We start from the raw sequence: 24,201 nt of genomic DNA, 5'->3' as shown, positions 1-24,201 counted from the left end.
CAAATTGTCCATTCCAAGCGCTTAGTACAGTGCTCTGCACATAGTAAGCGCTCGGTAAATACTACTGAATGAATGAATGAATGAATGCGAGATAATCAGGTCGGACACAGCCCATGCTCCTCACGGGGAGGCTCACTCTCCATCCCCATCTTACGGATGCGGGAACTGAGGCCCAGAGAAGTGAAGTGACTTGCCCAAGGTCCCACAGCAGACATGTGGCTGAGCCAGGATCCGAATGCAGGTCTTTTGACTCCCAGGCTCTTTTCATTAGGCCACACCGATTCTTGCGGTGTCCCGGCCTGGCTTCTTGAGGAGGCCAAGATAGGAGGTGTCCCACTGTCAGTAAGACGGGCACCAGAGTTCTTTTTCAGGAGCGATGACGATCCGCTCGGTGACGGCAGATACTTGTGAGACGAGCTGTTGGGATAAGAGCGGCAGGCTGCGGTCGCAACGGGGCGTATCTCTGCGTACCTCTCAGCACCAGGCTCTGCCGTGTTCTCAAGCAGCTAGTACACCATTGTTGATTTGGGTCTGAATGTGGGTCCAAAGAGGGCTTCTTGGCCCTTCTGACTCCATTCCCACCACCAGCTAGACAAGCTACTTGAAGATGCCACTTGAGCAATTCTAACCCGTCTCCACCGGAGCCTCTCAAAAAAAGCCACGAGAATAATAGTGATAATAATGTTGGTGTTCGTTAAGCGCTTACTACGTGCCGAGCACCGTTCTAAGCGCTGGGGTTGATACAGGGGAATGAGGTTGTCCCACGTGAGGCTCACAGTCTTCATCCCTATTTTACAGATGAGGGAACTGAGGCCCAGAGAAGTGAAGTGACTCGCCCACAGTCACCCAGCTGACGAGGGGCAGCCGGGATTCGAACCCATGACCTCTGACTCCCGAGCCCGGGCTCTTTCCGCCGAGCCACGCCGCTTCGGTACGGCTCGGTGGAAAGAGCAAGGGACCCAGGAGTCAGCATCGGCCGACCTGGATTCTCAACCCAGCTCTGCCGACTGCTTGCTGAGTGACCTTGGGCAAATCGCTTAACTTCTCCGTACCTCACTTAAGAGCCAGGGCCTAGGAGTCAGACGACGTGGGTTCGAATCCCGGCTCTGCCACCGGTCTGTTGTGTGACCTCGGGCCTCAGTTACCTCATCTGTAAAACGGGGATTAGGATGGGGAACCCCATGTGGGCCGGGGGCTGGGTCCAACCTGGTTACCTTGCATCTACACCAGTGCTCGGAATAGTTGCTTGACACACAGTAGGCACTTAACAAATATGAACGATTACTATTATATTATTATGATTTAGATTGTGAACCCCATGCGGGACAGAGGCTGTGTCCAAATTAATTAACTTGTAACTACCCGAACATTTAATACAGTGTTTGGCACACAGTAAGCACTTAATGAACACCACACACACACAAAAAAATCAGTCCGCACAGCTTCCTGTGGTCACTGCGTGGGGAGACAGATTATTACCCTAGATCTGGGCTGTGAGAGAACTGTGTGGCTGAGGATTTGAATTGGGGCCGGGGAGAGGGGAAGCCCGGGGGAAGAACAGAGACACCGACAACAGTTATTGGGAGAAAGTGTGATGCACAGATATTAAAAACGAACACAATTCACCACAAAGGGAAAGATTCATTTGTGCTACACGCCCTCCCCTTGGCATCCCCTACGCATTCGGATCTGTACCCCTTAAGCGGCAGCCTGGCTTAGTGGAAAAAAGCACGGGCTTGGGAGTCGGAGGAGGCGGGTTCTAATCCCGGCTCCGCCACTTGTCAGCTGTGTGATTTGGGGCAAGTCACTTCACTTCTCTGGGCCTCAGTTACCTCATCTGTAAAATGGGGATTTAGACTGTGAACCCCACGGGGGACAACCTGATTCCCTTGTATCTACTCCAGCGCTTAGAACAGTGAATGGCACGTAGTAAGCGCTTAACAAATACCAGCATTGTTATTATTATTATTATCATTAAGCGGTTGATATTCATCCCACCCACGGCACATATGAACATATCCAAGCACTTAATACAGAGCTCTGCACCCAGTAAGCGCTCAATAAATACCATCGATGATGACATCCTTACACTCTGCCTATCTGAATTTTATTTAAATATCTGTCTCCCCCTCTAGACCACAAGCTCCTTGTGGGCAGGGAACACTCCACCATCTTGCCCCCTTCGACCTCCCCTCACTTCTCTCAACAACAACAATAATAATAATGATGACCCCTCACTTCTCTCAACAATAATAATGATGGCATTCGTTAAATGCTTACTATGTGCCAAGCACTGTTCTAAGCATTGGGGGAGATGCAAGGTAATCAGGTTGCCCCACATGGGGCTCGCAGTCTTAATCCCCATTTTCCAGATGAGGTAACTGAGGCCCAGAGAAGTGACTCGCCCAAAGTCACACAGCAGACAAAGTGGCGGGGCGGGACATAACCAGACCATAATCTGGTTCACATAGACCGTAATCATCATTATTATAATTGATGATGCTGATGATGGTATTTGTTACGGGCTTATTATCCGTCAAGTACTGTTCTAAGCGCCGGGGTAGATATAAGGTAGATATAAGGTAGATATAAGGTAATCAGGTTGGACACTTTCCCTGTCCCACGTGGGGCTTACGGTCTTAATCCCCATTTCACAGATGAAGTAACAGAGATACAGAGAAGTTAAGTGACTTACCCAAGATCACACAGCATACAAGTGGAGGAGCCGGGATTAGAACCCAGGTCGTTCTGACTCCCGGGCCGGTGCTCTGTCCGCTAGACCATGTTGCTTCCCTCACTCCGGGAGGATTGACAATTCCCCTCCCCCGCACCCATCTGCTCCCTGACCCCGGAGGCTTTCGCATTTTCCAACAAATGAGCACTTCAGTCCTCCCCGGGCTCCCCGCCAGCCCTTCCTCCGGCCTCTTGGCCCACAATAGAGTCCCTTCTCCAGGAAAGGACTGAGGCTTTCCTCCTAGTCTATCTGCGATATGATACCGACTGACTTTCCGCAACCTCTACTTGTTCAAAATGCCTGAGAAGTACCAGATTAGAGGGGAACAAGTTTCGTACAAGAGCCAACTTTCTCCTCCCCACGAAAGCCGGGCACGGGGACAGCGCAGATAAATGGAATCCGCTGATAGGGAAAAACATCAATTTTAGCCAACCGCCCCTCAAAGCCTCCTCAACCAACCCACGAGCAGCGCAGTGGGGTTGTTTGAGCACTGTCCTCCTTCACTTTCCCAGGTCCTCTCCCCAAATCCCGCTGAGAACTGAAATGGAAAACGGGCAAGAGGAGGAAGAAGGAGAGACCAAACCACCTGGATAATCCACAAACTGACCCATCAGCCCCTGGATAATCAAGAGCCGCTGCTCTCCATTTCTTTTTAATCCCGGCTCTGCCACTTGACAACTGTGTGACCTCGGGCAAGTCATTTCACTTCTCTGTGCCTCAGTTACCCCATCCGTGAAATGGGGAGTAAGACAGGGAGACCCACTTGGGACAGGGACCGCGTCCAACCGGATTTGCTCGTATCCACGCTCAGTACGGTGCCTGGCACATAGTAAGACTTAACAAATACCAGAATTATTATTGTCACTATGATTCCAGTCAGAACCAAGAGTTTCTTATTCTTTGAGAATCTCTAGTGGCAGATATGCCTGAGGTGTCAAATCAAAAGCCAAAAGGTTCCAGTCTAGATCGCATGAGCTGGACTCAACAGCAAGAAAGCTACTGCAAAAGTTCATCTCTTCACCTCTTAAACCTCCCGCCCCCCAAACTGGGCCAGGGACCACAGGCTGAGTCTCAAAACCGGCCGGGCCAATTCTGGGAGGGGATGGTTTGAGGAGTGGAACCGCCGTAGCAACAGGAATTCTGCCTTTAAGAATCCTCTGCATCGAGCAGGGTGGTCTAGCGTATAAAGCCCAGGCCCGGGAGTCAGAAGGAACTAGGTCCTAACCCGGGCTCCATCACTTGTCTACTACGCGCGGTCAAGTCATTTCACGTCTCTCTTTACAGTCCCCTGTAAAATGGGGATTAAGACTCCCAGCCCCGTCTGGGACAGGGACTGTGACCACCCTGTTATCCTGTATCTTCCCCAGAGCCTGGTACACTGTCTGACACATTGTAAATGCCAAACAAAACCATAAAAAAAAAAAAAATCCAGCCCCCCTGAGGCCAGCAAACTTAACTCTCCTCACCCTCAGTTGTGTGCCTGGATGGGTACCTGCCTGCTTGATACAGCTAAGGCCCGGGATTCCAGCAGTCCACACTCCCGGAGTCGTCTACGGTCAAAACCGCCTTCCCAAAAGGCCTATCCCAGAGAGATAACACCAGCAGCCAGAGAACACCAGTCCGATTCAGGCTCTTCCAACAGTAAATCGGGAACCGCATCCCGATTTGCTTCTCAGTCACTTTCTCTCTAGACTGAAAGTTCGCTGCGGACAGGGAATGTGTCTGTTTATTGCTGTACTGTACTCTCTCAAGTGCTCAGTACACTTCTCTGCACAGAGTAAGTGCTCAATAAACACAACTGGCTGATTATAGGCCGCAGAAGGAGCCAACCGAGAACTGATGCCCAAAGCCCGAAGGGTGAGTGGTCAAGAGGCAAAGGAGGATGTGAGAAAGATGTTATCTTTCTGGGCTTATCCTTCCCCAGGCACGGTAAACTTCCTCAATCAATGACTCTATCACTCATTAACTGAGCACTTATTAGGTGCGGATCACTTTACTAAGGCCTTCGGAAAAGTTCAGTGCAACGGAGTTGACAAACAGGTTCCCTGCCCTCAACGAGTTTACAGTCTAGGCAGGGCTAGGCAGGGAGACAGGTATTCAAGGATATAGATAATTCCTGATCCAGATACTCCCGAGGAAGGCCCCGAAGGCCCCGGGAGCTTCCTAAACCAGAAAATGGCTGGTCCCAAACTCCCAGTAAAGAGCTCCCAAACGCTCGGGAAAGACGGCAGCCACTTCTGGGGAAAAGCCCTCACAGGGGCCCTCCTGCCTGCCGGAGCGCACCAAGAAACGGGGCTTGGGAGTGCACAGATAATGATAATTATGGTATTTGTTATGCACTTACTATGTGCCAAGCACCGTTCTAAGCACCGGGGTAGATACGAGGTCATCCGATTGTCCCACCCTGGGGCTCACTACCACACGAGGCAACCAGTGGCAAAGAGGCACGCTTTCTTACACACACATCTCTCTCGTTCGGGGTTCCCAGGAAGCTTCCCTGCTCCGTGGTAAACCCACTTGAATACTGAACCGGAGAGCGGGGAGGAAGCCAATGCGTTTCCAGGCTCAGGAGGCAGCTGCCCTCTCTGATCCTCAGCCCCAGAAAGTCTCCTTCTGTGCCGACACGAATTCTCCTCCAAACTTGCCACGGGTACTGTGTAGGTCACTGACTTCAAGACAACCAGCTCTCTCAAGAGCTCAGAGCCAGGACCTTGGGGGTAGTGGAATGGGCCAGAGAAATGTTCCCACTTCTGACAGGGACCATTAGCTGGAGAACTGACAACATGCCTGATATTACAAAGGGCTCCTTCATTCAGTCAGTCAGTCATTTACTGAGTGCTTAGCGTGTGCAGAGCACTGTAATAAGCACTTGGGAGAGTACAGTATAACAATAAAACAGACACTTTCCCCGGCCACATCGAGTTGACAGTCTAGAGGGGGAGACAGACATGAATATAAATAAGTGACCGATAACACGAATATAAGGAAATGACCGAAATGGACGTAAGTGCTGTGGGTCTGGGAGGGGGCATGAATAAGAGGAGCAAGTCAGGGCGACGCAGAAGGGAGTGGGAGAAGAGGAAAGGAGGGCTTGGTCTGGGAAGGCCTCTTGGAGGAGATGGGCCTTCAATAAGCCTTTGAAGGTGGGGAGAGCAATTTGCCTGTCAGACTTGAGGAGGGAGAGCATTGCAGGCCAGAGGCCGTATGTGGGCGAAGGGCTGGCGGTGAGAAAGAGGAGACGGAGGTACATTGAAAAGGTTGGCGACAGAGGAGCGAAGTGTGCGGTCTGGGTTAGCATTAGAGGAGAGAACCGAGGTGAGGTAGGAGGGGGCAAGGTGACTGAGTGCTTCGGAGCCAGCGGTGATGGGCAACCCCTGGAGTTTCTTGAGGAGTGAGGAAACCTGTCCTGAGCATTTCTGTAGAAAAATCATATGGGCCGCAGAGTGAAGTCTGGACCGGAGTGGGGAGAGACGGGAGGCTGGAGGAGCCCCAGGACAATACGCTCTATTGAGGGAGACAAACATAAAAATATTTACAACTAGAGAGGTCAGAATAAATCCGTTGAAGGGTATCCATATACAGGAGTGCTAAGGAGAGTGTAAATACATTCCAAAGTGCCAGGTGGCTGGAGGGATATGAGATAGGGTGGAGAGAAATTAATGAGGGAATACTGGTTGGAGGAGGTGAGACTTTGAACACGGGGAGAACTGTGGTCTGTCCGATGGGGGAGGGAGAGAAGTCCAGGCCAGGGGGACGGCGTGGTGCGGGGACGGAGCGGGAGAGTTAAGCACAGGCACCGGGATTGCACGGTAACACCGCCGCTGACGCAGTCCTTTCACAGAACTGATCTTGCACCACCGTCACCGAGCATCTTTAGCAACACAAGACAAAACAGTGGATGCAACTTCCTTTCCTAACAACATGCAATTAAACCTACGTGAAATGAGGCAATCGGCCTCATCCCCGCTGTCTTCTACTATTTGGCTGGGGACGGAGAAACCCCCTTCCCGTAAAAACGGCGGTGGCACTTACTGAGCACCTACTGACAGGAATACACTCTACGAAAAGCCTGAGGAGTTCAACAAGGCCACTGGACACGTCCACGTTCCTCAAGGCCCTTCTGAGGGATTTGTTCCAATTCCTCTTGAACAAAGAACAAGGAGACAGATTTCCAAAAAAGGGAGAAGCTACCAGAGGAGTGGGAAACCACCTCTAGAAAATCAGTGGGCACAGAGGAGGGTTCGGGCTTTCTTCGAGAAAACAGGAAAGAAAAAGAAAAAAGTTAGCAACACCCTGTGGTGGGGAAAAGCATTAAGCAATTCAACGGGCCGCCAATGAGCAGAGCCCAAGTGTGATTCATGAAATGACAAAGCAACTAGAAAAGACTGATGTTGTTAGTGTTCAAAGAGTCAGCGGAGGCTTCACAGCTCCAGCTGAGAGGAGCCTTCAGGAAATCCTCCTCGCACGGGGCTTCAGGCCTCTAACTGACTTCCCCCACTGGTCACTGTAACCATCTGAAGGCATTTTTCTTCCTCTCTGAGCACAGGTTTCAGCAAACGGTTTCAGAGACATGTAAAGGGGAATGCTTCCAGCTCAATCAGAAAGCTGATCAGAAACTGCTTTATTTCCTGCAAAACGTCCTAAAAGAGAAGTGGTACGATCTAGTAGAGGGTTCCATTCCCAGCTCTGCCACTTGTCAGCTGTGTGACTGTGGGCAAGTCACTTCACTTCTCTGGGCCTCAGTGACCTCATCTGTAAAATGGGGATTAACTGTGAGCCTCCCGTGGGACAACCCGATGACCCTGTATCTCCCCCAGCGCTTAGAACGGTGCCCGGCACATAGTAAGCGCTTAACGAATACCAACGTTATTATTATTATTATTAGAGGGAGCATGGGGCTGGGAGTCAGTCAAGAGATCTGGGTTCTAAACCCAGCTCCTCCCCTGGCCTGCTCTGTGACCTGGGGCAAATCGCTTAACTTCTCTCCTCCTCGGTTTCCCCACTTGCAAAATGGGGATTGAATATATGCTCTCTCCCCTAACCTCCGTCAGATGGGCAGTCCTGTGTGGGCCAGGAACTGTGTCCAATTTGACTGTATTGTATCTCCACCAGTGCTTACCACAGTGTTCACCACAAGTATTATTACAATGAGGTACGTACAGTGAAGTATGAGAAGCAGCGTGGCTCAGTGGAAAGAGCCCGGGCTTGGGAGTCGGAGGTCGTGGGTTCTACTCCCAGCTCCGCCACTTGTCAGCTGCCTGACCTTGGGCAAGTCACTTCACTTCTCTGTGCCTCAGTTACCTCATCTGTAAAATGGGGATTAAGACTGTGCGCCCCACCTGGGACAACCTGATTACTCTCTATCTCCCCCAGCGCTTAGAACAGCGCTTGGCCCACAGTAAGCGCTATTACTATTATTAAGTATACTATGGCAAGATTCTCTGGGAGATTTTATTTTTTCTTAATTCCGAATGCAGACACCTTTTCAAAGCTTGGCCATAAAAGTTTATTTAAAATAACGGATTTCTCTGACTATTGGTTGCCAAAGAAATACTCTGTGTGTGCAACCGGAGGAAATGCTGAATTACCACTCAGATTTCCTGTTGATCCTTTCATATCCTCTGCAGGTCAGAGCTCCCTGCTCACCATCGACTCCGCCGCTCAACCCTCCCCTCCTCCACAGCAGTGGCTCTTTCAGGACACAGTAAATTCCCATCTGGCACGGATGCCGCCGGAACCAGCTAGTGCGGCCCGCGAGAAAGCATTCTGGTCTGGGTGCTGCTCTCTGCTTAGCTCCCGAGAGTCAGGAAGACTCCAACTGGTTCTGACAAAAGCCATCCCCTCCATCTGTGTTTCCCGACGCTTCGGCTTTCCGCTCTCTCTTCTCGAGCTTCGGCCTCAAGACTGCAAGTTCTCTGTGGGCGGGGAACGTGTCCACCAACCGTTTTCACTCGTTCATTCGGCCGTATTTATCGAGCGCTTCCTGTACTCGGGAGAGTACCCTACAACACTAAAAGGACACATCCCCTGCCCTGATAGTAATAATGATGATGACGGTATTTGTTAAGCGCTTCCTGGGTGTCAAGCGCTGTTCTAAGCGCCGGGGTAGATACAAGGTAATCAGGTTGTCCCACGTGGGGTCGCAGTCTCAGTCCCCATTTGACAGACGAGGTAAGTGAGGCACAGAAGCGGAGTGACGTACCCAAAAGCAGACACGTGGCGGGGGCGGGATTCGAACCCACGACCTCCGACTCCCACGCCGGTGCCCTCTCCACTAAGCCACGCCCTACTCTCCCAAGCGCTCGCTACGGTGCCTTGCGCGCCGTCGGCGTTCAACGAATACCGCCGACGATGACACTAACACCCCCGGCTCTCCCTAATCCGTCGACGTTTCACCGTTTCAACCAACGCGGGTCCGGATCCGGAGAGAAGCAAAATCCCAGCAGGACCGTGGTACTCCCGCGATCCCGGCCTATTACGTGGGCTCAGTTCCCTTGAGTGGCTTGAGAGCTCTTGAAAGCTCCGAGCCCTCCGCCCATACTCCGGTCCAAATCCGCAGAGGAGGATAAGGCACCTACCTGCTTCCGGTCAACGGCAAAATGGTAGTCGCCTGGGAGGAAAACACTATGAAGGAAAATCTCATCCGGGGGCTGCAGAACAAGAAGATAGGCGATGAGAGGTCAGCGGGACGGAGAACAACATGAAGTCTTCCGGTAGGCTGCTTCGAGCAGGCCTCCCTCCAGGTGCCAGGCCTGGGAAGAGCCCAGCTCTGGGCAGATGCTCATCGTTTCTGCCGCGGCGGTTCGGGGCTGGATGGTGATTCTCCTTCGCAACCTCAGCGGCCCTCCGGGCCAGAAAGCGACGGTCTCAACCCAGGATCTGCAGCAGCGAGCAGCAGAGGGTCTTGGGTGTGAGACTTTCAGGGCCTTCAGAGTTTACTCCGAGGCCTCTTTTACGGTATTCGTTCATTCATTCATTCACTCGATGGCATTTATTGAGCATTTACTGTGCGCAGAGCACCGCGCTAAGCGCTTGGAAAGTGCAATACAGCAATCGAGAGAGGCAATCCCCGCCCACAATAGACTTACAGTCTAGAGGCGGGGAGACAGACATCAGAACAAGTAAACAGCCATCAGTTTACGTCCTTACTGTGACTTTCATCCTCATTACTACTACAGTACTGTTATTCTACTCTGAGGCCCCTTTAATGGTATCTGTTAAGTGCTTACTATGTTTTTCATTATCATTACTACCTCTAAACATCTCCTTTCGTGCTTTCCTGCGACACACGTTGGAAGCAGCGTGGCCTATCGAAAAGAGCGCGGGCCTGGGAATCAGAGGACCCGGGTTCTAATCCCAGTTCCGCCATCTGTCTGCTGTGTGGCCTTGGGCAAATCGCTTCACTCTCCCGTGCCTCGGTTTCCTTATCTGCAAAATGGGGATTCAATACCCGTTCTCCCCTCCTCTTGGACTGGGAGCCCCCATGCGGGACCTGACTGCCTTGTTCGGACCGTAGCACTTAGTACGGCGCTTGGCACATAGTGAGTGCTTTGCGGATCCCGGCTCTGCCACCTGTCAGCTGGGTGACTGTGGGCGAGTCACTTAACTTCTCTGTGCCTCAGTTACCTCACCTGTAAAATGGGGATTAACCGTGAGCCTCACGTGGGACAACCTGATTACCCTGTATCTACTCCAGCGCTTAGACCAGTGCTCGGCACACAGCAGGCGCTTCACAAATACCAACGTCATTATTAACAAATACCATGACTATTATTATCGCTCCGGGGTTCAATACACCCCTTGGCACCTGATAAGCGCCTAATCAAGATCACCGGGGCTAAGTATAACTTTCTCCCTCAGGAACGTCCGCATCTTTACCCAAGAAGGCCAAACAGCAAGCGCTCAATCAACGCCACTGATAAATCGATCCCCCAGAACGAGAGCTAAAGGCGGCTCACGGAGGAGAGCCCGGATTCCCAGCATGGACAAGTTTACATTTTAATATTGGGAAAATACGCTTATCTGCTGCCAATAGCTGGAAGCGTGGCTTGCCCGAGCCTCTGCAGATTTGTTTGAAGTTCCCTGCAACAAAACTTTCAAAATGTTTTGATCACCCGGGCCTGTTTAACGGCAAACATTTGGGCTAACAAGACGGAAGGCAATATTGAAGGAGACGGCTCCCCTTTCTGGGTACTGGTGAGCCTTAGTTTCCTCCCGGATCTCCTTTCTCTTTAACAGAAAGTTGGGGTGGAGCGAGGGGGAGGGGGGAACACGCTCAACCGCTTCAAATCCCGGCCCGAGAGATCCCTTTAGCCCCGAGAACACCGACAAACCCCGGTCCTCTCCGCACGAGGGGGCCGAGCCGGTCTGACGGCCCTAACGCTCTTTCCAGGAGAAAAACGCTCTTTTCCGGAACAGTTAAATTTTAAATCGGTCCCACCCCCGCAAACGGGGCAAACGCACTTACTCGTCCTTAGAAATCTCCCAAGCGGGTTTGGATCGGGGAACACGTACGCATTTTAGACTCTCCGGCCTAATCCGGGTCGGGGATGGGCCAGGTGACGGTGGAGGGGAACCGAGGCCCGGGCCGGGGCGGGCGGGGGAAGACGCATCGGTCTTTCCCCGTCCGGCGGCCGGCCAGAATGGAGGGAAGCGCGAGGCCGGCCGACCAGCCGGCCGGCCCCTCCCCGAGCCTTTGTCTGGGCCCGGGAAGCCCCCGGCCCGGCGGGGCCCGAGCGGGGAGCCCCGGGGGCGTCCTCGGAGTACCGAAGGGACTCCGAGTATCCTCCGAGTATCCCACCCCCCCAGATCGGGGTCCCCGTCCCCCGTCCCCCGTCCCCTTCCTACCTGACAAATCGGTCCGTGAGCCGCTGGACAAAATCGTAGATCTCGATCCAGTTCTCGGCCACACTGGCGGACCTGCGGGGGGGATCGGGTGGGTCAGGGCGGGGCGGGGGGGCCCACGGCCACCCGGCCTCGGGTCGGGACACCTCCCCCGGGGGCCCGGCGACCCGAAACGAGGAGACGGCGGCCGCCGCGGCGGCGGGCCCCGGACCCCCGGGGGACTTGAACTCACTTGTCCAGCACGAAGTAGAGGTCGAAGGCGCCGTGGCACGACGGCCGGTCCTGGGCTCGTCCCACGCCGACCAACGTCAGGGCCAGCGCCAGCCGCAGCCCCCCGAGGGCCCGCCCGACCCGGCGCGGCCGGGACCCCGTCATCCCGGCCCCCTCCCCTCGGCGACCCCGGACGGACGGAGCGGTCGAGGGCGGGGACCGGCCGGCGACCGGCCGACGCGGAGGGAGTCGCCGAGGCCGCCGACTCGGCCCCGACCCCTCGCGACTACGGCGCCCCGAGAGACCGTCGGATAGCGGGGTGCCCCTGCAGATAGCGGGGTTGGGGGGGGTCTGACCAGCGGAGTTTCGAGGGGCGCCCCGGTAGAGAGCGGGGTGTCCCGGCGGGCCCTCCGACCGGCAGAGTTCGGCGGGGCGTCCGACCGGAGTTCGGCGGCAGAGCGTCCCGGTAGACGGCGGGGCGGCCCGGCGGGCCGACGGACCGGCGGAGGATAGCGGGGTGCTCCCGCGGACGGCGGGGCGTCTCGGCAGGCCGACCGAGCGGCCGAGATGAACGGGGTGCTCCCGCGGGCGGCGGGGTGTCCCGGCAGACCGTCCGATGGGCGGAGTTCAGCGGGGTGCTCCCGCGGACGGCGGGGAATGGCGGCGGGCCATCCGACCGGCGGAGATCAACGGGGCGTTCCCGCAGGCGGTGAAGCGTCCCGGCGGGTCGGCGGATGGGCAGAGTTTAGTGGGGTGCCCCTGAGGGCGGTGGGGTGTCCCGACGGACTGTCAGAGAGGCAGAGGTTAGCGTGGGTGTCCCAGCGGGGCGTCCCAACGGGCCGGCCGGCCGGCCGAGGTTAACGGGGCGCTCCCGGAGGTACAGAGGGGGGTCCCGGCGGACCTTCGGGACCGGCAGAGGTCAGCGGGGCGTCCCGGCGGGGCGTCCCGGCGGGCCGGCCGGCCGGCAGAGGTTAACGGGGCGCTCCCGGGGGCAGAGGGGGGTCCCGACAGACCGACGGAGATTAGCGGGGGGCTCTTGCAGCCAGGGGAGGGTCCCGACAGACTGTCAGAGAGGCAGAAGTTAGCGTGGGTGTCCCAGCGGGGCGTCCGGCCGGCCGAGGTTAACGGGGCGCTCCCGGAGGTACGGGGGGGGGGGGGGGGTCCCGGCGGATCTTCGGAGCGGCACAGGTCAGCGGGGGGGGTCCCAGCGGGGGGTCCCAACAGGTTGTCCGGCCGGCGGAAGTTAACGGGGCGCTCCCGGAGGCAGAGGGGGGGTCCCGGGAGATCTTCGGAGCGGCGGAAGTCAGCGGGGGGGGGGGGGGGTCCCAGCGGGCCGGCCGGCCGGCAGAGGTTAACGGGGGGGGCTCCCGGAGGTACGGAGGGGGGGTCCCGGCAGACCTTAAGAGCGGCAGAAGTCAGCGGGGGGGGTCCCAGCGGGGGGGGGGGGTCCCAGCAGAGCTTCCGGCCGGCAGAGGTTAACGGGGGGCTCCCGGCGGATCTTCGGAGCGGCAGAAGTTAGCGGGGGGTCCCGGCGGGGCGTCCGGCCGGCAGAAGTTAACGGGGGGCTCCCGCGGGCGGCGGGGTGTCCCGGCAGAGTTTAGCGGGGGGCTCCTGCGGCCGGTGGGGTGTCCCGCCGGCCCGTCGGAGCGGCCGGAGTTAGCGGGGCGCGCCGGGCGGCGGGATATCTCGGCAGCCGGTCCGGTGCCCCCGCGGACAGCGGGGGGCGGCGGGGTGCCCGAAAACAGTCGGACGGGCGGCGGGGGGGGGGCCTGAAGACAGTCAGGAGGCGGGGCGGGGGAGGGGAAGCGGGGCCAGCGGGCCAAGAGGAGGAGCGTCCGGTCCCGGTGCGGGCGGGCGGGCGGGCCGTCCGCCCGGCCTGCAATGGCGCCCCTTCCCCCCCGCCCCGCCCCGTCCCGTCCCGCCCCCCGCAGCCCACCGGGGCCCCCGACACGGGACCTCCACCGCCACGCCCCTCCCCCCGCCTAGGCCACGCCCCCTCTCGCCCCTGCCACGTCCCCATTCGGCCTCGCTCGGGCCTGACCACGCCCACCCCAAGGAGGCCCCGCCCCCATGCTGTGACCACGCCCCCATCGCCCCCCACGCCCCATTCGTCCTCGCTCGCGGTCGACCACGCCCACCCCTTGAGGCCCCGCCCCCAAGATGTAGCCACGCCCCCATCGCCCCTCCCACGGCCCCTTCGTCCTCCTCCGGGTTGGACACGCCCCCCGTTCATAGCCACGCCCCCGTCGCCCCTCCCGCGTCCCCATTCGCCCTCGCTCGCGGCTGACCACGCCCATCCCGTGAGGCCCCGCCCCCAAGATGTAGCCACGCCCCCTCTCGCCCCTCCCGCCTCCCCATTCGTCCTCGCTCGGGGTTGACCACGCCCACCCCTCGAGGCCACGCCCCCAGGGTGTAGCCACGCCCCCATCGCCCCCACGCGCCATTCGTCCTCCTCCGGGGTTGGCCACGCCCCCGCCTTAGGCCACGCCCCACCCCTGGCCACGCCCCCGTCGTCCCTCCCGCGTCCCCATTCGTCCTCGCTCGGGGGGTTGACCACGCCCACCCCTCGAGGCCACGCCCCCCTCCCGCCCCTCCCGCGTCCCCATTCGTCCTCCCCCGGGGTTTGGCCCCGCCCCCTCCCTAGGCCCCGCCCCCACGCTAAGCCCCGCCCCCTCCCTGCCCTGAGAGGAAGTGGCCCTCCCTTTCCTAGGCCCCAAAAATAGTAATAATGTTAGTTTTTGTTTAGCGCTCACTATGTGCTGAGCACTGTTCTAAGCGCTGCTCTGCACATAGTAAGCGCTCAATAAATGCTATTGAATGAATTATTAGAAACAGAGACACAGAGAGTGTGTGTGAGGAACGGAGTCAGACACGGAGAGTGTGTGAGAGAAACAGAGACAGGGAGTGCTTTGTGTGAGAGAGATAAACAGAGATGGAGGGGCTGAGAGTGTGTGTGAGAGAGAAACAGAGACACAGAGAGTGCGTGTGAGAGAAAAACAGAGAGACAGAGCGTGAGAGAGAAACAGAGACACAGAGAGTGTGTGAGAGAGTAAGAGAGTGTAAGAGATGGAGGGGCTGAGAGTGTGTGTGAGAAAGAAACAGAGACACAGAGAGTGTGTGAGAGAGTAAGAGAGTGTGAGAGATGGAGGGGCTGAGAGCGTGTGTGAGAGAGAAACAGAGACACAGAGAGTGTGTGAGAGAGTAAGAGAGTGTGAGAGATGGAGGGGCTGAGAGCGTGTGTGAGAGAGAAACAGAGACACAGAGAGTGCGTGTGAGAGAAAAACAGAGAGACAGAGCGTGAGAGAGAAACAGAGACACAGAGAGTGTGTGAGAGAGTAAGAGAGTGTAAGAGATGGAGGGGCTGAGAGTGTGTGTGAGAAAGAAACAGAGACACAGAGAGTGTGTGAGAGAGTAAGAGAGTGTGAGAGATGGAGGGGCTGAGAGCGTATGTGAGAGAGAAACAGAGACACAGAGAGTGCGTGTGAGAGAAAAACAGAGAGACAGAGCGTGAGAGAGAAACAGAGACACAGAGAGTGTGTGAGAGAGTAAGAGAGTGTCAGAGATGGAGGGGTTGAGAGTGTGTGTAAGAGAGAAACAGACAGACAGAGAGTGTCTGTAAGAGTGTCTGTCAGAAAGTGTGTGAGAGAGACAGAGAGTGTGTGTGAGAGAAACAGAGACACAGAGAGTGTGTGTGAGAGAGACAGGCAGAGGGTGTGTGAGAGAGAAACAGAGACAGAGAGCGTGTGTGAGAGAAAGAGACACAGAGAGTGTGTGTGAGAGAGACAGAGTGTGTGTGAGAGAGAAACAGAGACCCAGAGAGGGTGTGTGAGAGAAAAACAGAGAGAGAGTGAGAAACAGAGACACAGAGAGTGTGTGTGAGAGAGACAGACAGAGTGTCTGTGAGAGAGACAAACAGAGAGTGTAAGAGATGGAGGGGCTGAGAGTGTGTGTGAGAAAGAAACAGAGACACACAGAGTGTGTGTGAGAGAGAAACAGAGACAGAGAGTGTGCGCGAGAGAGAAACAGAGACAGAGAGTGTGCGTGAGAGAAACAGAGACACATAAAGTGTGCGAGAGAGAGAAACAGAGACAGAGAGTGTGTGTGTGAGAGAGAGAAACAGAGATAGAGAGTGTGTGTGAGAGGGAGACATTGTGTGAGAGAGACAGAGAGTGTGTGTGAGAGAAAAACAAAGAGTTTGTGTGAGAGAAACAGAGAGAGAGAGTATGAGAGAGATAAAGAGATGGAGGGACTGAGAGTGTGTGTGAGAGAGAGTGTGTGAGGGAGAGAAACAGAGAGACAGAGTGTGTATGTGAGAGAAAGGCAGAGAGACAGAGTGTATGAAAGAAAAACAGAGTGTGTGAGTGAGAGAAACAGAGACAAAGAGTCAGAGAGATAAAGAGATGGAGGGGCTGAGAGTGGGTGTGAGAGAGAAACAAAGAGACAGAGAGTGTGTGTGAGAGAAAAACAGAGTGTGTGTGAGAGAAAAACAGAGACAGAGAGTGCGTGAGAGGAAAAACAGAGAGTGTGAAAGAAACAGAGACAGAGAGTGAAAGAGATAAAGAGATGGAGGGGCTGAGATTGTGTGTGAGAGAGAAACAGACAGAGAGTGTGTAAGAGAAAAACAGAGTGCGTGCGTCAGAAACAGAGACAGTGTGTGTGAGAGAAAAACAGTGTGTGTGAGAGAGAGAGACAGAGAGTGTGAGAGACAAACAGAGATGGAAAGGCTTGAGAGTGAATGTGAGAAACAGAGAGGCAGAGAGTCTGTGTGAGAGGGAAACACAGAGAGACAGAGAGTGTGTGAGAAACAGAGAGTGTGTGTGTGTGAGAAAAACAGAGTGCGTGTGAGAGAGAGACAGTGTGTGTGAGAGAGAAAGAGACAGTGTGAGAGAGAGAGAGAAACAGAGAGAGAATATGTGTGTAAGAAAAACAGAGAGTGTGTGTGAGAGAGGCAGAGAGTGTAAGAGAAACAGAGACAGAGAAAGGCAGAATGTGTGAGTGTGAAACAGAGTGAGACAGCGTGAGACAGAGAAACAGACAAAGGCAGAGAGTGTGAGAGATAGAGAGAGATGAGAGTGTGCGTGAGAGAAACGGAGACAGACAAAGGCAGAGAGTGTGAGACGGAAACAGAGACAGTGTGAGGGAGAGAGACAAAGGCAGAGAGTGTGTGAGAGATAAACAGAGACGAGAGTGTGTGTGAAACAGAGACAAAGTGTGTGTGGGAGAGAGACAGAGACACAGAGAGTGTGTGGAAGAGAAACAGAGAGACAGAGTGAGAGAGAAAAAGAGAATGGCAGAGTGTGAGAGATAAACAGAGAGAGACGAGAGGGTGTGTGAGAGAAACAGAGACAGAGTGTGTGAGTGAAAGAAACAGAGAGACAGAAAGTGTGTTTGAGAGAGAAACACAGAGACATTGTGTGTGAGAGAGAGAGGGAAAAAGAGACAGAGTGTGTGTGAAAGAGCGAAACAGAGAGCTGGAGAGTGCGTGTGTGCACACTTGAGGATCGTGGTCAGGGGTGCGGTGTGTGGACACAGAGATGAACTAAACTCTCCCAGATTAGATCCTGTTCCTGTTTCATCTGGGACGCCAGATTTCAGGACAAAGAAGGAAAAAGGAGGAGCGAGGGCGAGGAGGCTTGAAGAGCGAATGTGTGTCCCCTGGGCCAGAAAGGAAATGGCATCAGGGTGGTCTCTAGCTGTCACTGGGAGGCTTGGGGAAGAGAACAGGGTGGGAGGAGACCGGGTGTGGACCCAATTTTCCTGCCTCTCCCCAGCCACAACTAACAGTTTCTGCCTCTGAGCTGGCAGTGGACAGCTGGGGGGGGATTTCAGCTTTCCCCCCAAGCCGATGGCCCCAGGCAGCATCCAGATCCACTAACTGGAGAGATTGTTGTTGTTGTCTGTGATATATCTGTTACATGCTTCCTACGAGCCAGGCACTGTTCTAAGCGCCAGCGTAGCGACGGGTTGGACACAGTCCCTGTCTCACATTCTTAATCCCTGTTTTAGCGATGAGGTGCCTGAGGTGCAGAAAAGCGAAGTGACTTGCCCTCGGTCACGCAGCTGACAAGCAGCAGAGCCAGAATTAGAACCTAGGTCCTTCTGACTCCCAAGCCAGTGCTCTATCCACTAGGCCTCACTGCTTCCAATAATAATTATGGTGTTTGTTAAGTGCTTACTATTTGCCAAGCACTGTTCTAAGCGCTGGGGTAAATACCCTACTTAAAACTCACCTCCTCCGAGAGGCCTTCCCAGACTGAGCTCCTCTTCTCCCTCTACTCCCTCTGCCCCCCCCGCTTTACCTCTCCGCAGCTAAATCCTCTTTTTCCCCTTTTCCCTCTGCTCCTCCACCTCTCCCTTCCCTTCCCCACAGCACCGTACTCGTCCGCTCGACTGTATACATTTCCGTTGCCCTATTTATTTTGTTAATGAATCGTACATCGCCTCGATTCTATTCAGTCGCCATCGGTTTTTACGAGATGTTCTTCCCCTCGACTCTATTTATCGCCGTCGTTCTCGTCCGTCCGGCTCCCCCGATTAGACCGTAAGCCCGTCAGACGGCGGGGACCGTCTCTATCTGTTGCCGACTTGTTCATCCCAAGCGCTCAGTGCAGTGCTCTGCACATAGTAAGCGCTCAATAAATACTATTGAATGAATGAATATAGGGTAGTCGGGTTGTCCCACATGGGGCTCACAGCCTAAATCCCCATTTTACAGATGAGGTCACTCAGGCACAGAGAAGTTAAGTGACTTGCCCAAGGTCACAAAGCAGACAAGTGGCGGAGGCGGGACTAGAACCCACGACCTCTGACTCCCGAACCCGTGCTCTTTCCACTAAGCCACGCTGGCCTTGGGACAGCAACTCTCCCAGTCAGGTGAGACACTCTAAGATACAAATGCCAGAGTTTGAGAAACAGCACTAGGTATTATTTATTTCAGAGTGATAACTCCCGAGAAGATGTAAGCAGATATTGTATTTGAACTGACTCATTACCGAACTGGTTGAGTCACAGGAAGTGTCTCGGCCTGGTCCAGTCCAGCGGAAGCCCAGTGAGGTGGCGCTGGATGTATTTTAATCATGAAGGAGCCGGTTTCCCTCCTCTCCCCCACCCCTCAGGCCCAAAGATTTCCCCAAAGGTTCTCTAGAGAGCCGCTTCCCCTTCCCTCTCTCCCAGGAAGCAAAGATAAAAATAATGATGATGATATTAGTAATGCACTTCCTATGTGTCAAGCACCGTTCTAAGCTCCGGGCTAGATACAAGCCAACCGTGTTGGACACAGTCCCTGTCCCACAGGGAGGCTCTCGGTCTTATTCCCCATTTTACCGATGATGTAACTGAAGTACAGAGAAGTGAGGTGATTTGCCCAAGGTCACCCGGAAGACAAGTGGTGGAACCGATATTAGAACTCAGGTCCTCTGACTCACAGGACCGTGCTTTATCCACTACGCCATGCTGGTTCCCTTGGCCACGCCGGGGGCCGAGCCTGGTTTAAGCAGAATATTGGCATCTGCCCCACGTGGGACAACCTGATTCCCCTGTGTCTACCCCAGCGCTTAGAACAGTGCTCTGCACATAGTAAGCGCTTAACAAATACCAACATTATTATTATTATTAAGCCAGTGAACCTTCGAGGTCCACTCCCAGTGTCAGTGGCCACGGGGAGGGGCCCAGCCTGCTATGCTAAATAATAATCTAATTTATAATTATGGTATCTGTTAAGCACTTCCTATGCGCCGAGCACTGTTCTAAGCGCTGCGGTAATAATGATCATGGTATTTATTAAACGCTTACTATGTGCCAAGCACTGTCCTTGTAGATATAAGGTAATCGAGTTGCCCCCCCTCACGGTCTTAATCTCCCTTTTACAAACGAAGGCACAGAGAAGTAAACTGACTTACCCAAGGTCACACAGCAGACAGGTGGTGGAGTCGGGATTAGAATAATAATGTCGGTATTTGTTAAGCGCTTACTATGTGCCGAGCACCGTTCTAAGCGCTGGGGTAGACATAGGGGAATCAGGTTGCCCCACGTGGGGCTCACAGTCTTAATCCCCATTTTACAGATGAGGGAACTGAGGCACAGAGAAGTGAAGTGACTCGCCCACAGTCACCCAGCCGACAAGTGGCAGAGCTGGGATTCGAACTCATGAGCCCTGACTCCAAAGCCCGTGCCGTTTCCACTGAGCCACGCTGATTAGAACCCACATCCTCCGACTCCCAAGCCCTTGTCCTTGCCGCTAGGCCATGCTGCTTCATGCTGTGCCCCAACACACGATAGCTATGGCATTTGTTCAGTGCTTACTATGAACTAAGCACTGTATTGCACGCTGCGGTAAATTCAAGATAATCAGGTCAGACACAGTTCCCTGTCCAACATGGGACTCATAGTCTAAGAAGGAGAACGGGTATTTGATCTCCCTTTTGCCTAGGAAGAAACTGAGGCACAGAGAAGTAAACCGACTTGCCCAAGATAACAGGCAAGATGCAGAGCCGGGATTAAAACCCAGATCCCCAGGCTCTCAGGCCCACGTTCTTTCAACTAGGCCATGCTGCTGCTCTTTAGTTGAGAGTTAAGGAGGAGCAGATAATAATAATCTTGATGGTATTTGTTAAGCACCTACTATGTGCCAGACACTGTACTGAGCACTGGGGTGTATACAAGTCAGGGCTCATGAGTTCGAATCCCAGCTCTGCCACTTGTCGGCTGGGTGACTGTGGGCGAGTCACTTCACTTCTCGGTGCCTCAGTTCCCTCATCTGTAAAATGGGGATTAAGACCGTGAGCCCCACGTGGGGCAACCTGATTCCCCTGTGTCTACCCCAGCGATTAGAACGGTGCTCGGCACATAGTAAGCGCTTAACAAATACCGACATTATTAAGTCAGTCAGGTTGGACACGGTCGCTGTCCCCGTGGGGCCTCACCGTCTCAATCCACATTTTACCAAATGAGGGAATTGAGACCCAGGAAAGTGAAGGGACTTGTCCGAGGTCCCGTAGCAGACAAGTGGCAGAGTGGAGATTACTGTGTGATCTTGGGCAAGCCACTTGACTCCTCTGTGCCTCAGTTAACTCAGCTGTAAAATGGGGGTGAAGACTGGGAGCCCCGTGTATGATAACCTGATGACGTTGTAAAATAAATAAAAAATAGCGGTATTTGGTAAGCGCTTACCATGTGCAAAGCACTGTTCTAAGCACCGGGGGATGCAAGGTGATCGGGTCGTCCCACGTGGGGCTCACAGTTTTAATCCCCGTTTGGCAGAGGGATTGAATAGCATTTAGAATCACTGATAAATGAATAGTGAGGCACAGAGAAGTGAAGTGACTTGCCCAAGGTCAAACAGCTGACTAGCGGCAGAGCGGAGATTCGAACCCATGACCTCTGACTCCCGAGCTTGCGCCCTTTCCACTGAGCCACCCTGCTTCTCTTGTATCCACCCCAGCTCTAGAACAGTGCTTGGCACACAGTAAGCGCTTAACGAATACCATAATTATGATTATGCTCCATCCACTAGACCACCGGAGCATTGTACTAGAGAAGCAGCGTGGCTCAGTGGAAAGAGCCCGGGCTTGGGAGTCAGAGGTCACGGGTTCGAATCCCGGCTCTGCCCCTTGTCAGCTGTGCGACTGTGGGCGAGTCACTTCACTTCTCTGTGCCTCAGTTACCTCAAATGGGGATTGCCTCACGGGGGACAACCTGATGACCCCATATCCACTCCAGTGCTTGGAACAGTGCTCTGCACGTAGTAAGCGCTTAACAAATACCAACGTTATCATTACTAAGTGCTTAGGAAAGTACAGTATAAGAGAGCGGAAAATTCCAGTAAGGAGCAGAGCCTTTCCGGCCCAGCTCAACCCCGAACGTGCTCTATCCCAGCTTGAAGCCCTAGAGGTTCTTCAGCAAGATCTCCCTGGGTGATATTTATTGAGTGCTTACTGTGTGCAGAGCAGTGTACTAAGTGTTAGGGAAAGAGTACAGTTCAGAAAAGTAAATATAGACAACCCCTGCCCACAAGGAGCTTACGTCTCTGGTAGATGAGGAAGTCTAAATGAACGTGAGCGAGAGAATAAGAGCAAGAGCTTTTTTCAAAACACTGCTTCCATTCACATCTGCCCTCGAAACACTGCTGTCTTCTTCTCCTGGTTTTGCCCAAGATCGCATTTAGAATCACTAACTGTCCATTCCAAGCGCTCGGGACAGTGCTCTGCACCTAGTAAGCGCTCAATAAATACTACTGAATGAATGAATGAATCAGCTTAGCGCTTGACGTCCAGGTTTGTTTACAGAATCTACTTAGGGATATAAAGTCCTGCCCTAAAACAATGAAACAATAAGGTGAACAGGAAAACCGGAGGCATTTTATAATGTTTATCCTGGCAGAGCTTTGTCCAAACAGGCTTCAAATAAAAGGATATCCCCTGATTTGGAAACCGATGTCTCTGACCTTATCTGGCCTAATTATCTTGCATCTACTCCGGTCCTTGTTATATAGCAAGTGCTTAACAAATACCATCATTGTTATTATTATGAGGGAAGCCACATGGCTGGTTCCTCTCCAACTTAATTTTACTAATGTATGTGGAGGTGGGTAATGTATCTGGCCTTGGCAGAGCTGTTGGGCTTGGCCCAGCTGAAGAAAGTGGGCAGTTCCCCGAAGGCCAGTGGGCTTCGGAGAAATCCAACTGGGCAGAAACCAAAGGACAAGCTAGCCTGGCGGGAAAAGCACGGCCTGGAAGTCGGAAGACCTGTGTTCTAATTCCGACTCCGCCATGCACTCAGGACAGCGCTCTGCACATAACAAGCACTCAATAAATGCCATCGGTTGACTGTTTGTCTGCTGTGAGACCTTAGGCAAGTCACTTACCTTCCCCGTGCCTCAGTTACCTCATCTACAAAATGGAGATTAAGACCGTGAGCCCCTCAGAGCTTAGAACGGTGCTCAGCACTTAGCGCTTAACCCCATCATAATGTTGGTATTGGTTCAGCGCTCACTATGTGCAGAGCACTGTTCTAAGCGCTGGGGGAGATCCGGGGTAGTCAGGTTGTCCCACGTGAGGCTCACAGTCTTCATCCCCATTTTACAGATGAGGTCACTGGCGCACAGAGAAGTGAAGTGACTTGCCCACGGTCACACAGCTGACAAGTGGCAGAGCCGGGATTCGAACCCATGAACTCTGACTCCCAAGCCCGTGCTCTTTCCACTGAGCCACGCTGCTTCTCGTCGTCATACGGGACGTGGACTGTGTCCAACATGATTATTTTTCATCTACCCCCAGCACTTAGTACAGTGTCCGCCACATAGGAAACACTTAAATACCATAAAAAACTACTTAGTACAGTATTCTGCACACAGTGAGCATTCAAACGGCTGGGATTGATATTTGCAATTCAGTCATTCTTCAGTCGCATTTATTGCGCACTTCCTGTGTGCAGAGCACCGTACGGAGCGTTTGGAAAGTACAATTCAGCATTTGAAAGGAAGGCGGCTTCTATGAAATCGTGGTGACGACCGAGCTTCGGCCAGGATTTCCCCACTACCCACAAGCGCTGTGCCACACGAATCAAGGAAGCCCAGGCAACAAAACATCCACTTGAAGTCTAGTTGCTCTGCCAACCTTGGGCAAATCACTTAACTTATCTGTGCCTCACTTATCTCATCTGTAAAATGGGAATTAATACTATGAGCTCCATGTGGGACAAGGACTGGGTCCAGTCTGATTAGCTTGACTCTACCCCAGCACTTAGTACGGTGCCTGGCACATAGCGAGCGCTTGAAAACATCATTAAAAAAAGTTGCGATAAATCCACCGCACTATGGATTGGATTTGTTTTATCCTCATTGATCTCCTGCTCTTTGAATTAACGCCTTTCTTGTTCATACACGGTAAGTACAAGAAGAATCATGTGTCAGCAACACCGGCGATAAGCTAGTAAAGTTGATATCCTTACCGTTTGTCATTTCCTCGACACTTCTAACAGAACGGTTTTCCTTGCTGAATTGACATCCCGAACAGAGGGACTTCACACGGAATTTTAAACGGCGTTCTTGTTAGATGAGATCACAACATAATTCCGCACTTGTGAGATCAAACACACAATTTCTGTTTTCCCTGATGAAGACTTGTCATCCGTCTGAACAAGTGACTTTCCTTCCACTCAGAGCAATGTGTAGGATTCAGGAATAGGCCGACATTCCTTGAACCGGTGCTGGAAAAAGCTGCATTTCCAAATTCCTCCCTAATCCGGGTCAGAAAGAAACCAACAATCCCGGATGGAAAGATTCCGAGGGGAAGTCTTTAGAAATGCTCAGAAAGTGTTTTTAAGCCTCGGTAGGGTAGATCTTTCGGATCCTGGGTTCTCCTCAGAGTGGGCAACCTAAAGCCCCTCGGAATCGAGGCCGCTTTGGTTTGTCGATC

The 24,201-nt window shown here is 53.7% G+C and overlaps 1 protein-coding gene across 1 annotated transcript in view; it reads right to left on the bottom strand.

Moving 5' to 3' along the window:
• Positions 1-13,095, bottom strand: part of ANTXR2 (ANTXR cell adhesion molecule 2) — a 126,323-nt gene extending 113,228 nt beyond the window's left edge. The window contains exons 1-3 of the mRNA XM_029073295.2: positions 11,811-13,095; positions 11,582-11,653; positions 9,313-9,384 (exon numbers count right to left, since the gene is read on the bottom strand). Coding sequence (XP_028929128.1) covers positions 9,313-9,384; positions 11,582-11,653; positions 11,811-11,953 — 287 coding nt within the window. The 5' untranslated portion in view covers positions 11,954-13,095. The remainder of the gene's footprint in view (positions 1-9,312; positions 9,385-11,581; positions 11,654-11,810) is intronic.
• Between the last annotated feature and the right edge of the window lie 11,106 nt (positions 13,096-24,201).

This window comes from Ornithorhynchus anatinus, chromosome 10 (genome assembly GCF_004115215.2).
Source record: "Ornithorhynchus anatinus isolate Pmale09 chromosome 10, mOrnAna1.pri.v4, whole genome shotgun sequence".
In the NCBI taxonomy this organism is placed as follows: Eukaryota; Metazoa; Chordata; class Mammalia; order Monotremata; family Ornithorhynchidae; genus Ornithorhynchus; species Ornithorhynchus anatinus.
Note: the sequence above shows the minus strand (reverse complement) of the source record. Positions and strands in the feature narration are given on the sequence as shown.